The sequence below is a fragment of the Ranitomeya imitator genome, chromosome 2 (assembly GCF_032444005.1).
Source record: "Ranitomeya imitator isolate aRanImi1 chromosome 2, aRanImi1.pri, whole genome shotgun sequence".
Taxonomy (NCBI): Eukaryota; Metazoa; Chordata; class Amphibia; order Anura; family Dendrobatidae; genus Ranitomeya; species Ranitomeya imitator.
Window position 1 is genome coordinate 26,013,331 of NC_091283.1, and position 16,792 is coordinate 26,030,122.

The 16,792-nt window shown below is 51.8% G+C and overlaps 2 protein-coding genes across 4 annotated transcripts in view; one reads left to right on the plus strand and one right to left on the minus strand.

The window, feature by feature from the left end:
* Positions 1 to 4,697: 4,697 nt before the first annotated feature.
* PPP1R11 (protein phosphatase 1 regulatory inhibitor subunit 11) lies at positions 4,698 to 9,705 on the minus strand. The gene is made up of 3 exons (XM_069746211.1): positions 9,573 to 9,705; positions 9,137 to 9,245; positions 4,698 to 6,070 (listed from the first exon to the last, which is right to left on the minus strand). The coding sequence occupies exons 1-3, from the start codon at positions 9,648 to 9,650 to the stop codon at positions 5,898 to 5,900; spliced, it is 360 nt and encodes a 119-aa protein (XP_069602312.1). The 5' UTR covers positions 9,651 to 9,705; the 3' UTR covers positions 4,698 to 5,897.
* Positions 9,706 to 9,866: 161 nt separating this feature from the next.
* The window catches only part of MGAT1 (alpha-1,3-mannosyl-glycoprotein 2-beta-N-acetylglucosaminyltransferase), a 28,500-nt gene continuing 21,574 nt past the window's right edge, over positions 9,867 to 16,792 (plus strand). Inside the window, exon 1 of one of the 3 annotated variants that reach the window (XM_069746209.1) lies at positions 9,867 to 9,992. The gene's annotated coding sequence lies outside the window, so the exon portion shown is untranslated. Of the gene's footprint in view, positions 9,993 to 10,208; positions 10,420 to 16,792 lie in introns of those variants that run through there. The other 2 variants (XM_069746208.1, XM_069746210.1) reach the window with 2 other exon arrangements.

The window sequence follows — 16,792 nt, forward strand, 5'->3', positions numbered from 1 at the left end:
ATGGTGCGGAAAATACCGCACGGAAACGCTGCGTTGTATTTTCCGCAGCATGTCAATTCTTTGTGCGGATTCCGCAGCGTTTTACACCTATTCCTCAATAGGAATCCGCAGTAAATCCGCAGGTAAAACGCAGTGCCTTTTACCCGCGGATTTTTCAAAAATGGTGCGGAAAAATCTCACACGAATCCGCAACGTGGGTACATAGCCTTAGGGTTAGGGTTGGGTTGGAATTAGGGTTGTGGTTAGGGTTAGGGGTGTGTTGGGGTTAGGGTTGTGGTTAGGGGTGTGTTGCGGTTAGGGTTGTGGTTAGGGTTACGGCTACAGTTGGGATAAGGGTTAGGGGTGTGTTGGCGTAAGAATTGAGGGGTTTCCACTGTTTAGGCACATCAGGGGGTCTCCAAACGCAACATAGCGCCACCATTGATTCCAGCCAATCTTTTATTCAAAAAGTCAAATGGTGCTCCTTCCCTTCCGAGCCCCGACGTGTGCCCAAACAGTGGTTTACCCCCACATATGGGGTATCAGTGTACTCAGGACAAACTGGGCAACAATTACTGGGGTCCAATTTCTCCTGTTACCCTTGAGAAAATAAAAAATTGCTTGCTAAAACATCATTTTTGAGGAAAGTAAAATGATTTTTTATTTTCACGGCTCTGCGTTGTAAACGTCTGTGAAGCACTTGGGGGTTCAAAGTGCTCACCACATATCTAGATAAGTTCCTTGGGGGGTCTAGTTTCCAAAATGGGGTCACTTGTGGGGGGTTTCTACTGTTTAGGCACACCAGGGGCTCTGCAAACGCAACGTGACGCCCGCAGACCATTCCATCAAAGTCTGCATTTCAAAACGTCACTACTTGACTTCCGAGCCCCGACATGTGCCCAAACAGTGGTTTACCCCCACATATGGGGTATCAGCGTACTCAGGACAAACTGGGCAACAATTACTGGGGTCCAATTTCTCCTGTTACCCTTGAGAAAATAAAAAATTGCTTGCTAAAACATCATTTTTGAGGAAAGAAAAATGATTTTTTATTTTCACGGCTCTGCGTTGTAAACGTCTGTGAAGCACTTGGGGGTTCAAAGTGCTCACCACATATCTAGATAAGTTCCTTGGGGGGTCTAGTTTCCAAAATGGGGTCACTTGTGGGGGGTTTCTACTGTTTAGGCACACCAGGGGCTCTGCAAACGCAACGTGACGCCCGCAGACCATTCCATCAAAGTCTGCATTTCAAAAGTCACTACTTCCCTTCTGAGCCCCGACGTGTGCCCAAACAGTGGTTTACCCCCACATATGGGGTATCAGCGTACTCAGGAGAAACTGGACAACAACTTTTGGGGTCCAATTTCTCCTGTAACCCTTGGGAAAATAAAAAATTCTGGGCTAAAAAATAATTTTTGAGGAAAGAAAACGTATTTATTATTTTCACTGCTCTGTGTTATAAACTTCTGTGAAGCACTTGGGGGTTCAAAGTGCTCACCTCACATCTAGATAAGTTCCTTTCGGGGTCTAGTTTCTAAAATGGGGTCACTTGTGGGGGGTTTCTACTGTTTAGCCACATCAGGGGCTCTGCAAACGCAACGTAACGCCCGCAGAGCATTCCATCAAAGTCTGCATTTCAAAATGTCACTACTTGACTTCCGAGCCCCGACATGTGCCCAAACTGTGGTTTACCCCCACATATGGGGTATCAGCGTACTCAGGAGAAACTGTACAACAACTTTTGGGGTCAAATTTCTCCTTTTACCCTTGGGAAAATAATAAATTGCAGGCTAAAAAATCATTTTAGAGAAAATAAAATTTTTATTTTATTTTCATGGCTCTGCGTTATAAACTTCTGTGAAGCACTTGGAAGTTCAAAGTCCTCACCACACATCTAGATTAGTTCCTTTGGGGGTCTAGTTTCCAAAATGGGGTCATATGTGGGGGATCTCCAATGTTTAGGCACACAGGGGCTCTCCAAACGTGACATGGTGTCCGCTAATGATTGGAGCTAATTTTCCATTTAAAAAGCCAATTGGCGTGCCTTCCCTTCCGAGCCCTGCCGTGCGCCCAAACAGTGGTTTACCCCCACATATGGGGTATCAGCGTACTCAGGACAAACTGGACAACAACATTTGCGGTCCAATTTCTCCTATTACCCTTGGCAAAATAGGAAATTCCAGGCTAAAAATCATTTTTGAGGAAAGAAAAATTATTTTTTATTTTCATGGCTCTGCATTATAAACTTCTGTGAAGCACCTGGGGGTTTAAAGTGCTCAATATGCATCTAGATAAGTTCCTTGGGGGGTCTAGTTTCCAAAATGGGGTCACTTGTGGGGGAGCTCCAATGCATAGGCACACAGGGGCTCTCTAAACGCGACATGGTGTCCGCTAACAATTGGAGCTAATTTTCCATTCAAAAAGTCAAATGGCGCGCCTTCCCTTCCGAGCCCTGCCGTGTGCCCAAACAGTGGTTTACCCCCACATATGAGGTATCGGCGTACTCGGGAGAAATTGCCCAACAAATTTTAGGATTCATTTTATCCTATTGCCCATGTGAAAATGAAAAACTGAGGCGAAAAGAATTTTTTTGTGGAAAAAAAAGTACTTTTTCATTTTTACAGATCAATTTGTGAAGCACCTGAGGGTTTAAAGTGCTCAATATGCATCTAGATAAGTTCCTTGGGGGGTCTAGTTTCCAAAATGGGGTCATTTGTGGGGGAGCTCCAATGTTTAGGCACACGGGGGCTCTCCAAACACGACATGGTGTCCGCTAACGATGGAGATAATTTTTCATTCAAAAAGTCAAATGGCGCTCCTTCCCTTCCGAACCTTACCATGTGCCCAAACAGTGGTTTACCCCCACATGTGAGGTATCGGTGTACTCATGAGAAATTGCCCAACAAATTTTAGGATCCATTTTATCCTGTTACCCATGTGAAAATGAAAAAAATTGAGGCTAAAAGAATTATTTTGTGAAAAAAAAGTACTTTTTCATTTTTACGGATCAATTTGTGAAGCCCCCGGGGGTTCAAAGTTCTCACTATGCATCTAGATAAGTTCCTTGGGGCGTCTAGTTTCCAAAATGGGGTCACGTGTGGGGGAGCTCCAATTTTTAGGCACACGGGGGCTCTCCAAACGTGACATGGTGTCCGCTAAAGAGTGGAGCCAATTTTTCATTCAAAAAGTCAAATGGCGCTCCTTCCCTTCCAAGCCCTGCCGTGCGCCCAAACAGTGGTTTACCCCCACATATGAGGTATCAGCGTACTCAGGACAAATTGGACAACAACTTTCGTGGTTCAGTTTCTCCTTGTACCATTGGGAAAATAAAAAAAATGTTGCTAAAAGATAATTTTTGTGACTAAAAAGTTAAATGTTCATTTTTTCCTTCCATGTTGCTTCTGCTGCTGTGAAGCACCTGAAGGGTTAATAAACTTCTTGAATGTGGTTTTGAGCACCTTGAGGGGTGCAGTTTTTAGAATGGTGTCACTTTTGGGTATTTTCAGCCATATAGACCCCTCAAACTGACTTCAAATGTGAGGTGGTCCCTAAAAAAAATGGTTTTGTAAATTTCGTTGTAAAAATGAGAAATCGCAGGTCAAATTTTAACTCTTATAACTTCCTAGCAAAAAAAAATTTTGTTTCCAAAATTGTGCTGGTGTAAAGTAGACATGTGGGAAATGTTATTTATTAACTATTTTGTGTCACATAACTCTCTGGTTTAACAGAATAAAAATTCAAAATGTGAAAATTGCGAAATTTTCAAAATTTTCGCCAAATTTCCGTTTTTATCACAAATAAACGCAGAATTTATTGACCTAAATTTACCACTAACATGAAGCCCAATATGTCACGAAAAAACAATCTCAGAACCGCTAGGATCCGTTGAAGCGTTCCTGAGTTATTACCTCATAAAGGGACACTGGTCAGAATTGCAAAAAACGGCCAGGTCATTAAGGTCAAAATAGGCTGGGTCATGAAGGGGTTAACTGATCAATATTTCTGCATTGATGCCAATTTATTTTCTTTACCTAAACCACATTTCGGAGGGTTTCAGCTTTCAAAAGAATAATTTATACAACCAATGGATGAATTTAACGTCAGGTTATAAGCTTTTATTCACATAACATGGATAAGCGACATAACTTCTGTCAGGGAGTGTATGATTATCGCATCCACATTCTGGATTCACAGATACACTGCTCAATACTGTTATCGTATGTCCGTCATGTTGGTGATCTTTAGCGATTTAGGTCAGCCAAGTGCTGGATTCACCGCTACGCTGCTCAGTACTTCTGTATATTGTCATCCATGCTACTGCAGTTTCTGAACATGTGCCAACTAGAGACAATGTAGCAGGAATATTTGATGACTCTCTGTGGGAGACATCAGAGCCGCTAACCTCTACCCACTAACTGAGACACAAGTGAAAGTTAGGGGACTGAGCCTGAGGAGGGAAAAATGCATATAATGGGCAGAAATAATGATATTCCTCATCAAGGAAAGAATTGAGTGTTTACGGACGCCACGTACCGGAAGGTGATGACGTCTGCAACAATAACTGATAGGTTTCAAGAGACTGATCATTCAGCTCCTCTGGGGGTTTGTTTGTGCCTGTAACTATGGAAACACATAAGTCCGCAGAGGAGCTGTAAACGCAAAATGAAAGGCGGCAACCACAACAGAATAGCCGAGGAAGAAACATTTCAGAACATGGCTACCAAACAGAAATTATTTAATTCCAAGAAGAAAAAAATAAAAGCACAATATACAGATTTCTATAAAGAGCGAACGGAACAATAATATAGAGGGGACCCGTGCTAACGGGGTCACTAAGCCCAACCTTCTATCCATGTGCATCTCAACAAAACCCGACTGGTTGGCTATGTGCGGAGAGAGAAGCGGAGAAAGAAAGGACCCGGCCGTGGCGTCACCCGCAGACTGAGCCCACCACGAGCCCCACGGTGGTGTTCAGTTTACGGATGAAGTTGGGTCGCCCAAGCCCGGCCGTGGCACAAGTTCTGGTGTCATGTAATTTTTTTTTTTTTTTTTAAAAGGGCATCACCCTTTTAAAATAAATGAAAGTTCTGGAGTCGCCCAGGAATTTGAGCAGAGAGGGTGACGACCAATATTAAGGGGGTTTTACAATAATGTGCTGTGAGTGATCGCCGGCGGTGCTGGAGAAGGGCAGTTTGCCTGCAGTGGCCGCTACAGGAAGAATGTGGTATGACATGGTGGGAATGATGTGATAATATAAAGAGGGTCTTTTTTGGGTCTGTGAACATGCAAAAAATTTAAAGGGGCCGGTCAGGTTTGTTTTGTTTTTCACATGGCTGCCTTCTTCAAAAAAAACAAAAAAAAAACATTACAGGTTGTGTGTGGGGCGCTGCAGACCTGCAATACAACCCACAACCTGTAGTGAAGGGTAGCGCTCTTTTTGGAAAGAGGTAGCCATGTTTATCCAACCCTGGACAGCCCCTTTAAGGGGGCATTCCTCACATTGTAATACGTTAAGGTAAGGCAGATGTAGGGAATTTCTAGAAATACATTCAGTCGCATATATGATGTTATTTTAGTCAGAAGCCGCTGGATATCAGCCGGGAGGCGCCATGCATGTACATTCAATGAGTTAGCGGCCGGCGAGGAGCCACCATATCATCAGGGCCAGAATGACAGAGCACATGTGTGAGAACGACCACCGACCGGCTAAATAATGGGGTCTCATCAGTGAATCCCCCCTACCGGGCTGTCTACCATTGGGTCACCCACTCTACACTGACTCTCCATACAATGACATCAATACAGAAGCCGCTCTCTGCCCGTGTGACCGTCGTGGAGAGGGACAGTCACATGAGGCAGCAGAGGTCGCGGGGGACTGCAATGTATAAGATGCACTTGGTCACTCTTCCCCCGGTGTCTCAGTGCTGCATGCTGCCGCCACTGTCATGGCCGGGTGGAGGTGTATCTTGGCCCCCAGGAGTCCTCTTTTTGTGGCCCCGAATACACTGGGCACTATCGCAGCAGTCGTCATCATCTTCGCTCTCAGTTGAACTCTCTCCGAATGCCCTCGGCTTCTCGTAGATGCAGCAGCCTGAAGGAGAAAGCAGGAATCATAAGAGGAGGGAAGAGAGGTTCTACAGAGACTTGTATATACTCTACGCCTGAACTATTCACAGAAACAGGGAGGCAGCACTATCTGTGCCATAATTTACAGGGAGAGCGAGAAACATGAAGGCAGTACCATCTGTGACACCATTTACAGAAAGAGACAGACAGGGAGGAAGTTACACCTGTGCCAACATTACTTACAGTGGGAGAGACAGGGAGGCAGCACTATCTGTGCCACAATTTACAGGGAGAGCGGGAAACATGAAGGCAGTACCATCTGTGACACCATTTACAGAAAGAGACAGACATGGAAGTAGTAACACCTGCACCAACATTACTTACAGTGGGAGAGACAGGGAGGCAGCACTATCTGTGCCACAATTTACAGGGAGAGCGGGAAACATGAAGGCAGTACCATCTGTGACACCATTTACACAAAGAGACAGACATGGAAGTAGTAACACCTGCACCAACATTACTTACAGTGGGAGAGACAGGGAGGCAGCACTATCTGTGACAATTTACAGAGGGAGATACAAGGATCCAGTACCATCCACGTCTGAATAATTTACTGAGGGAGACACAGGGAGGCAGTACCACCTGTGCCGACATTTACAGAGAGATTGTACTGCTTCCTTATCTGTGCCGACATCAATTGCAGAGGGAGAAACAGGGAAACAGTACTATCTGTGCCTGAAAAAATTACAATAAGAGACAGGGATTCAGTAGCATCTGTGCCAACAATCAATTACAGAGGGAGAGACGAGAGGCCGGTACTATCTGTGCTTGATAAATTTACACAGACAGGGAGGCAACACCAACTCTGCCAACATCCTTTACAGAGGGAGAGACCGGGAGCCTGCGTACAGGGCGGGGAGTCTCCATTTCTCACTATCCCCCTGTAGTCTGTGCACGACGGATACTTTTCATTCTTGCTTTTAGGTAGAGGAGTACGGCGGAGCGGCTTAAAGGGGTTTTCAGAGTTAGACAAAATCTGGCACAGAAAAGGGTATATTGAAAATAAATGATTTGCCCTTCAAATCGCCGGCTGCTCCACCTGCTGCGGTGGCTTCTTCTGTCCCTGCAGTCACTTGACTGCTGCAGTCAATCACTGCCATAGTCTGCATGTAAGTCACATGACTGCTGCAGCCAATCACTGCATCTACAGCCTGAAGGGTTAATTGGAGCCGCAGAGGATTGAATTGCTAAGCAGTGATTACTCCTGTAAGGACGGGGTCTGTGGGACCCTCCGCTGTTCCTCATACACGCTGCAGACCACAAGAGCCCCCCGTGTCCCCTGCACCCGACAGTCCATCCTCATCTCCCGGCAACTTCTAGGAAGAATTCCCTGTTTCCATAGTAACCTGGTGAAGACGTTCCATGAACGCCCACCATCAGATGTCACCGGAGCCCACATTCCTAATGTAGCCGAGCGGATGAATCACAGAGACGTGTCAGGATGGGAGAGCCGCCAGACCGGCCATATTGGGAAAATTAGGGAAAAACTATGTTGCCGTGGTAACAACCATCCACCATAAAAAGCACCGACGGCTCCTGTGCTGAAGTCACTGCTGTCCTCCATCTGTGGAAACCGAAGAGTTAAAGGGATAATAAATCACAAATCAGCCAAGAGCTTGCCCTCTGCTAGGGGAGGTCCTCACTGTGCCACCTGTGGGGTCCGACCCAAGACCCTCTGAACGAGGAGGACCCAGCGCAGCGGCATCGGGTCACATTGCAGCTTCCTGACAGTAGATGTCTGCGGTGTCAGCGTGTAGAGAACATGGAAGCCACGGCTTTCCCAAAAGTCAGAGCCCCCCACAATCGCATGAGCGCAAATGTGTTCTCAGCAGTGAGGGGGCAAGGGGGAGAAGAGCGGCCGCCGGGAGTCACTTGTCCCTTATGGGGACCACATACACAGCGGGGCCCCCTCCTGCCCCGCATACACAGCGGGGCCCCCTCCTCCCCCACATACACAGCGGGGCCCCCTCCTGCCCCGAATACACAGCGGGGCCCCCTCCTCCCCCACATACACAGCGGGGCCCCCTCCTCCCCCACATACACAGAGGTCTGGTAAGGCTACACCAAAATTAACCCATTCATCACCAAATGATTTTACGTCCATTTTTCCACCCAATGTCATGGCTGTGTGAGGTGAGGGGATTTTTCTGTGCCGACGTTTTATCTATTTTGTGTAGCACAACATTTTTATTGTATTTTTGGGTTGGAGGGAAAGCAGCGATTCTGGGGTACAGGGCGGCCTCTAGCGGGTTACAGACGTCTTTATATTTACAGCAATGCGGCTTTCATTTTTCCTTCTTATTCCAAAAAAAATTATCTGGTGGGATTCAATTCTTTAGGAAAAATATTTCATTTTTTTTGTGCCCCCCCCCCCCCCCCCATGACACGAACTTCTAGGATAGCCTGCCCCCCGATTACACCTCCCGTGCAGACCGCCCACCGCTGTCCCGATTACACCTCCCGTGCAGACTGCCCCGATTACACCTCCCGTGCATGCCGCCCCGATTACACCTCCCGTGCATGCCGCCCCCCTTACACCTCCCGTGCATGCCGCCCCCCTTACACCTCCCGTGCATGCCGCCCCCCTTACACCTCCCGTGCAGACTGCCCCGATTACACCTCCCGTGCAGACTGCCCCGATTACACCTCCCATGCAGACTGCCCACCGCCGCCGCCCCGATTACACCTCCCGTGCAGACCGCCCACTGCTGCCCCGATTACACCTCCCGTGCAGACTGCCCCGATTACACCTCCCGTGCAGACTGCCCCGATTACACCTCCCGTGCAGACTGCCCCGATTACACCTCCCATGCAGACTGCCCACCGCCGCCGCCCCGATTACACCTCCCGTGCAGACCGCCCACTGCTGCCCCGATTACACCTCCCGTGCATGCCGCCCCCCTTACACCTCCCGTGCAGACTGCCCCCTTACACCTCCCGTGCATGCTGCCCCGATTACACCTCCCGTGCAGACCGCCCACCGCCGCCCCCATGTCGCACAGTGACGTTATGCAGTCGCGCCCCCTCTCACATTTGGAGGAGCGTCGGCCCAGGTTCTCGTTGTCCACCGTGTCACACGTCCACTCCACCTTCTTGTCCGGTTTCCTCTTCCGCAGTTTTATGGTCAGGGAGCGCGGCTCCTGCAGACAGAGGGAGACAAGTCAGTTAATGGGGTCCCGATTTACGAGGGTCTCTGACCACTGAGGACGGTGTCATCCCTCGTCCCTCCTGCGTTTCCCAGCCTCATACCCGAACGTCCCACATCGGGACCCCCGGAGTCGCACATTTGGCTGCGACTGTAGTGGACATGTAAAGTGCGGGGACCTGGACCCCCTGGGATGAGATTACATATAGAAATGTCATTTGGAGGAAAGCCCCTTTAAGAGAGCAGCCCCCTTTAAGGAGAAGCTGGTGTCATGTGTACTCAGCGCGGATTGCGTCACTCGCCGTGTGATGACGTCACTCACCGGCTGCGCCTCGCTCTCGGTGGTCACGGTACTGGACGCGGCTCCGCCCCCCACCACCGTCCCGGAGGATTCCGCCATGTCACTGGATGCTGGAGTCGCCCCGGGCTCCGATACAGCTGGAGACGCGTCTAATTCCGCCCGCAGGAGAACAAACCGTTCGCTTCTCCCACTTCCGGCGCTCTATCCGGCCACTTCCGCTCTTCTCACTGCTCCCAGGAGCCGCTGCCCTCTCGTCCTCCGGTTGTACTCGCTGAGATTCCTGCAGACCGCGCGTCACAATTCCTCACAGTCTCCTCCTGCCGTTATCAGTCACTTCTGCCCGGAAACATCATGGCGGACGCGTTATTCTATACTGTGACGTAAGGCTGACACTAGAGAACGCCGCGCACAGAGAAAGCGTCTCCTCGGCTTCTATTACAGGTATGTCTGGCCGCCATTTTACGGGAGATTAAATCACATTGTAACAATGAAAGAGGCGTCAGTAAAATGGCTTCGTGGTGAGGACAGGTAGGCTGACAGCCATGATAGGCGTGACAGCCAGCCAATGGCGTGTTCCGATTCCTGAACTGACCAATCACAGCTCTAGCCTTGTAGGTTTCATCTGCACTGATAAATCCGCGCCTGACTGGAGATCCCGCATATCCCTCCACCACGTCCCACGCACTGAGCCCTCGGTCGCCGTCTTGCGAGAGGGAATCGAAGTACCCGTTGCCATAGCGACAGCGTCCTGGTAGCAGCTTCCGGCGGAAGTGGAAACGACAAGGGGGAGGAGGGAGAGGTAGAGAGGAGGCAAAAGAGAGAGAAGCGCCAGGAGCCTGAGGCAGGGAAGGCACCACGTGACCCCGGGGTAGGTGGCGCTGACGTCACGCTGTCGTGACGCCATCTCTGACTTTGTGGTTGTTTATTGACGTCATCTGTTTCTTGTATGTGACGTTCACCCTGGACCCTGAGCTGTGGGGTCAGAGCTGCTGCCTGAGGGGCTTCAGGGGCTGTGGTGGTCGGGGTCTGCTGTCCCCTGGTGTACTACAAGTCCCAGTAGCCCCACAGACTGCCTCAGTGTGTCCTGTCGGACGGCGCTGCCCCCTGTATGGTCCTCACATCACTGTGTCCGCAGGGTCTCTGCTCCGCGCTACACCGTTCTGGGGTCTGCCCTGTTTACGCTGTTTACTGCCCAGGACGGTGATGGAGGGTCCAGGGGGCTGTGCTTCATACTGAGGACTCCTGAGCCCCCCGACTGCAGGTGGTACGGGGGGCGCAGTGCTACGGGGGGCGCAGTACGGTTCTAATGGTGGTGACGGGCGGGCACAGTGTGAGGTGCTACAGGTGACGGGGGTGCAGTGCGGTGTGATGGGGGGGGGGTGCAGTGCGGTGCTACAGGTGACGAGGGTGCAGTGCGGTGTGATGGGGAGGTGCAGTGCGGTGCTATGGATGATGGGAGGTGCAGTGCGGTGCTACAGGTGAAGGGGGTGCAGTGCGGTGTGATGGGGAGGTGCAGTGTGGTGCTACAGGTGACGGGGGTGCAGTGGGAGGTGCAGTGCGGTGTTATGGGGGTGTGATGGGGGTGCAGTGGGAGGTGCAGTGCGGTGTTATGGGTGATGGGGGTGCAGTGCAGTGTGATGGGGGGGTGCGGTGCTATGGGTGATGTGCGGTGCTACAGGTGACGGGGGTGCAGTGGGAGGTGCAGTGCGGTGTTATGTGTGATGGGGGTGCAGTGCGGTGCTACAGGTGACGGGGGTGCAGTGGGAGGTGCAGTGCGGTGTTATGTGTGATGGGGGTGCAGTGCGGTGCTACAGGTGACGAGGGTGCAGTGCGGTGTGATGGGGAGGTGCAGTGCGGTGCTATGGATGATGGGAGGTGCAGTGCGGTGCTACAGGTGAAGGGGGTGCAGTGCGGTGTGATGGGGAGGTGCAGTGTGGTGCTACAGGTGACGGGGGTGCAGTGGGAGGTGCAGTGCGGTGTTATGGGGGTGTGATGGGGGTGCAGTGGGAGGTGCAGTGCGGTGTTATGGGTGATGGGGGTGCAGTGCAGTGTGATGGGGGGTGCGGTGCTATGGGTGATGTGCGGTGCTACAGGTGACGGGGGTGCAGTGGGAGGTGCAGTGCGGTGTTATGTGTGATGGGGGTGCAGTGCGGTGCTACAGGTGACGGGAGTGCGGTGCTACAGGTGACGGGGGTGCAGTGGGAGGTGCAGTGCGGTGTGATGGGGGTGCAGTGCGGTGCTATGGGTGATGGGGGGTGCAGTGCGGTGTCATGGGAGATGTGGTGCTATGGGTGATGGGGGGGGTGCAGTGCGGTGCTACAGGTGACGGGGGTGCAGTGGGGGTGCAGTGCTATGGGTGATGGGGGTGCAGTGTGGTGCGATGGGGGGTGCAGTGTGGGGCTATGGGTGCAGTGCGGTGCTATGGGTGATGGGGGTGCAATGTGATGGGTGCGGTGTGATGGGGGGGCGCGGTGCTACAGGTGACGGGGGTGCGGTGTGATGGGGGTGCGGTGCTATGGGTGATGGGGGGGTGCGGTGCTACAGGTGACGGGGGTGCGGTGGGGCTGCGGTGCTATGGGTGATGGGTGCGGTGCTATTGGTGATTGAGGGGTGCGGTGCTATGGGTGACGGGGTGCAGTGCGGTGCTATGGGTGATGGGGGGTGCAATGTGATGGGTGCGGTGTGATGGGGGGGCGCGGTGCTACAGGTGACGGGGGTGCAGTGCGGTGTGATGGGGGTGCGGTGCTATGGGTGATGGGGGGGGGGGGTGCGGTGCTACGGGTGACGGGGGTGCGGTGGGGCTGCGGTGCTATGGGTGATGGGTGCGGTGCTATTGGTGATGGAGTGGTGCGGTGTGATGAGGGGTGCGGTGCTATGGGTGACGGGGTGCAGTACGGTGCTATGGGGGGTGCAGTGCTACCGGGGGGTGCAGTGCTACGGGGGGGTGCGGTGCTATGGGGGTGCAGTGCGGTGCTACGGGGGGCGCAGTGCGGTGCGCAAGAGAACATCATACTTATTGGGTCCTGACTCACCTCTTCATGGTCGGCCAGGCGCAGCGGCGCTCATTCCTCGGGGACCGTCCCTTTCTTTAGAGGGGGTTTCCATGGCCGTCCGCTCTCCCATCTCTCGGACATTAGGGGCCACCTCTGGGCAGTTGTGATACTCGGGTAATTTGCAGAAACCACAAGTTTCTAACGTATTTGTTTGACCTCCACCGTCTCTCCAGATCTCTACCTGCTGTCAGTGATCACTGCTGCATCCATAGGCGGAGAGCCTGTCCTCCTTGTATGTCTCACAGCTGAGGGTTTGTTACAGGGCTGTGAAGTCAGTATAGCATGGACCGACTCCTCACTCATAGAATACGCTGGGTTCAGTGCAGGATGAGCTGTAAATGATTTCTTAATAATTAGGGAAAGTTGTGAAATGTCCTGTAAATGTCTGATGTGTTCCTGATCGGAGGATCGTGGCTGAGATGAATCTGTGCCGTCTCAGTAGTGACCGGTGGAGTCGGGGAAATCGAGGAGTCGGCGGTTTGGCTGCTGACCGCACGGCCCTGATATGTGGATGCTCCTTGTGGTGTGAGGTGCGAGCAATCAGCAGAGCTCTCCCCTTCTGCCAGTGCTGAGCTATGCATGTAAAGAAGCTGCGGAGACACCATCACGTGTTTCTCGACGCAAGCAGTGAATAGCCAGGCCTTTCCCCGGGAAGGAACAACCACGGGAAGGGCAGCATCCTATGAAGGAAAGCCACCTATGCCAAGCATGGTATCCATCCACAGACAGCTGTTTCGGGGTTTTTGCCCCTCATCAGTCTGGAGTAGGAATCTGGCTATTAGGAGCAGTGCCTAGTAGAAAGGCTATAAAGGCACAGATGATTGGCCTCGGGGAGACCAAAACATCCAACACCGCGGAGACACCATCACGTGTTTCTCAACGCAGTGATTCCAGAACACTGCCCCCATCCCTTATGGGAAATATGCAAATGCATGTAAAGAAGCTGCGGAGACACCATCACGTGTTTCTCAACACAGGCAGTGAATAGCCAGGCCTTTCCCCGGGAAGGAACAACCACGGGAAGGGCAGCATCCAATAAAGGAAAACATCCAATAAAGGATAGCTGATAGCTAACTGATAGCCAGATCCTTCCTCTCTTTTTATCACTTGGCTTTTGTTCACATCACATTTGCTGTCTTCATCCGTAAATACTTCAGAGTTCTAATGCAAACCTCTTCAAAGAGCTCTAATCACCCAATAGATGCTTAATGAAGTGGTCCCAAAATAGTTATCACCTATCCATAGTAGAGGTGATATCGAAGACCCCCTCCCCCCATCCGATGATGGGAATGGAGCAGGAGTGACGATGCCCAAACATCACAGCCTTCATTTCTCTGGATTGATGAGGGTCTGGCTCCCATAAAGGATGAATGGATGGTGGTCACATATGTGCACAGACTTTTAGGGAGTTGGAAGGATATTTCATATATGAGAGTGGAAACCATCACAGACCGGCAGAGACGCAGCTAATGGCACATGGCCGCTTGTGCTGGAAACCTTCCCAGGTCTGAGAAGAGCAGCTGCCAGGTAGAAGCCTCGGAGTAGTGGAGAAAGTGTCTCAAAGTATAAAACCTTCCCTGTAGATATCTCCCCTAGTCCTTCAGATGCCTTGGATGGAAGGTGCGTTAGGATCCAGCTTCATGTTCGGAGAAGATCTGCACAACTCGTTCTGGTACTTTCTCTTGGTACATTCTCCATCCTTGAATCCACGAGAACGTAACCACGAGAACGTCACCACAGCAGCCACACATGGCCACTTTAGATGCCACCTCTACTTCCCCAGTGGCAGCCTCACATCGCCGCTCTGGATGCCGCCTCTACTTCCCAGTGGCAGTCGTACATCGCTGTTCTGGATGCCGCCTCTACTTCCCCAGTGGCAGTCGTACATCACCGCTCTGGATGCCGCCTCTACGTCCCCAGTGGCAGTCTTACATCGCCGCTCTGGATGCCGCCTCTACGTCCCCAGTGGCAGTCGTACATCACCGATCTGAATGTTGCCTCTACTTCCCCAGTGGCAGTCGTACATCGCCGCTCTGGATGCCGCCTCTACTTCCCCAGTGGCAGTCGTACATCACCGCTCTGAATGTTGCCTCTACGTCCCCAGTGGCAGTCGTACATCACCGCTCTGGATGCCGCCTCTACGTCCCCAGTGGCAGTCGTACATCACCGATCTGAATGTTGCCTCTACTTCCCCAGTGGCAGTCGTACATCGCCGCTCTGGATGCCGCCTCTACTTCCCCAGTGGCAGTCGTACATCACCGCTCTGAATGTTGCCTCTACGTCCCCAGTGGCAGTCTTACATCACCGCTCTGGATGCCGCCTCTACGTCCCCAGTGGCAGTCGTACATCGCCGCTCTGGATGTTGCCTCTACGTCCCCAGTGGCAGTCGTACATCACCGCTCTGGATGCCGCCTCTACTTCCCCAGTGGCAGTCGTACATCACCGCTCTGAATGTTGCCTCTACGTCCCCAGTGGCAGTCTTACATCACCGCTCTGGATGCCGCCTCTACTTCCCCAGTGGCAGTCTTACATCACCGCTCTGGATGCCGCCTCTACGTCCCCAGTGGCAGTCGTACATCGCCGCTCTGGATGCCGCCTCTACGTCCCCAGTGGCAGTCGTACATCGCCGCTCTGGATGCCGCCTCTACGTCCCCAGTGGCAGTCGTACATCACCGCTCTGGATGCCGCCTCTACTTCCCCAGTGGCAGTCGTACATCGCCGCTCTGGATGCCGCCTCTACTTCCCCAGTGGCAGTCTTACATCGCCGCTCTGGATGCCGCCTCTACTTCCCCAGTGACAGTCGTACATCACCGCTCTGGATGCCGCCTCTACTTCCCCAGTGACAGCCTCACATCGCCGCTCTGGATGTGGCATCTGATCCTGTATCGCCTTTGATCGATATTTCATGGTTACAGCCGAAATCCACTCAGAGGGAAGCGTAGAAGCTGCTACTTGCTTATCATCTTTCCTTTTGAAACCAACTATACGTCTCTAGGTTTTCTGCTCTTCATTGTTTAGATTAAATCACGTTGGTGTAAATGAGCGTCTCCACAATACGGGCATGTTGCTGAGCTCGGCCCTGCAGCAGTGGACGGAGATGCCACCGAGGACTGCAGATACTGATCGTTCATATAGGTGATCACCGCTATCATAGTTATCACCATCATTGATGAGAACAGACGGTACAAGACTTCCTGTGACCTGAGCAGTAGAGCATAGGCATAAACATGGACCTCCATTAACTTCTGTGGGAGCCGTAACGCCACCCAAGGGGCAGTATACTGCTGTGGTCATGCATGCACATTACGTCCAGTCACACAGGGGGTTTTGAGATCCTGGCTGTGATGGGCTCACCTCGTCAGGTGGAATTACTAAGCTGTAGGGTGAGCAGCTCAGACCGATGGCGGTGATGCGGCAGAGATGGACTTGCAGAAGGTGGATCAGCAGGGTATGCAGGGCTGCAGAGCTGGAAGCACTAGATACAGCTGAGCCACATGTGCGGATAGCACTGGGACAGCAGAGATGTGTAAGCGACTGATATCTTGCTGCAGGAGAGCTGAGCGTGCAGTAACCAGGATTCACTGGACTAAGCTTGGAAGTAGTGGCCGGACTAAAGTCAGGAGTAGCTGAGAAGAGAACGAGATCCTGGACTGCAGAAGGGGCAGTCATCCGTCTCAGGTGGAGGAGCCGGCCATTGTAGCTTATGCCAGTCTGGGGCCTTCTTCCACTAACCGTCTGTAAATGATGGACCACCCTACAAGGACTTCACAACCAATGTTGGTGTGAGGACCTCTTTGCAGGCCTTATTTTTCTGTTGCCTATTTTTGGGTAATAAAACTGCTACCGAAACGCGTCGTCTCCTCCGCCCCAGTCTCACGATTTTACTTTCCTACCTCTTATTTAATGCTACAATCCATGTAGAAATGACAAGTTCCAGTCACCGGGAGCAGATGGTTTCGGTCTCAATCTCTTCCGTTCTCGTCGCTCTGGATCTGCCAACCTGCAGCTTGAGACACAAGACTTCAGGGGGCTGAAAATGAGCTGAAACCCGGAATGTTCTAATTTCCTGGACACGGGAAGCTTTGTGGAGGGGCATCAGGCATGTTCCTGATACTAAGAGCAGTCTGCTCTATCAGTCCGAGAACCTGTCAGCCATGTTTCGGTTTCTCCTGACGGTCCGTCCTCGAT

Bases quoted from the DNA above. Each gene is read 5' to 3' on its own strand.
- PPP1R11 (XM_069746211.1), bottom strand. From the start codon at position 9,650: ATGGCGGAATCCTCCGGGACGGTGGTGGGGGGCGGAGCCGCGTCCAGT. The intron at 9,246-9,572 runs GTGAGTGACGTC...CTCTGTCTGCAG, and splicing joins CCGAGAGCGAGGCGCAGCCG to GAGCCGCGCTCCCTGACCAT. The intron at 6,071-9,136 runs GTGAGAGGGGGC...TTTCTCCTTCAG, and splicing joins GGGCCGACGCTCCTCCAAAT to GCTGCTGCATCTACGAGAAG.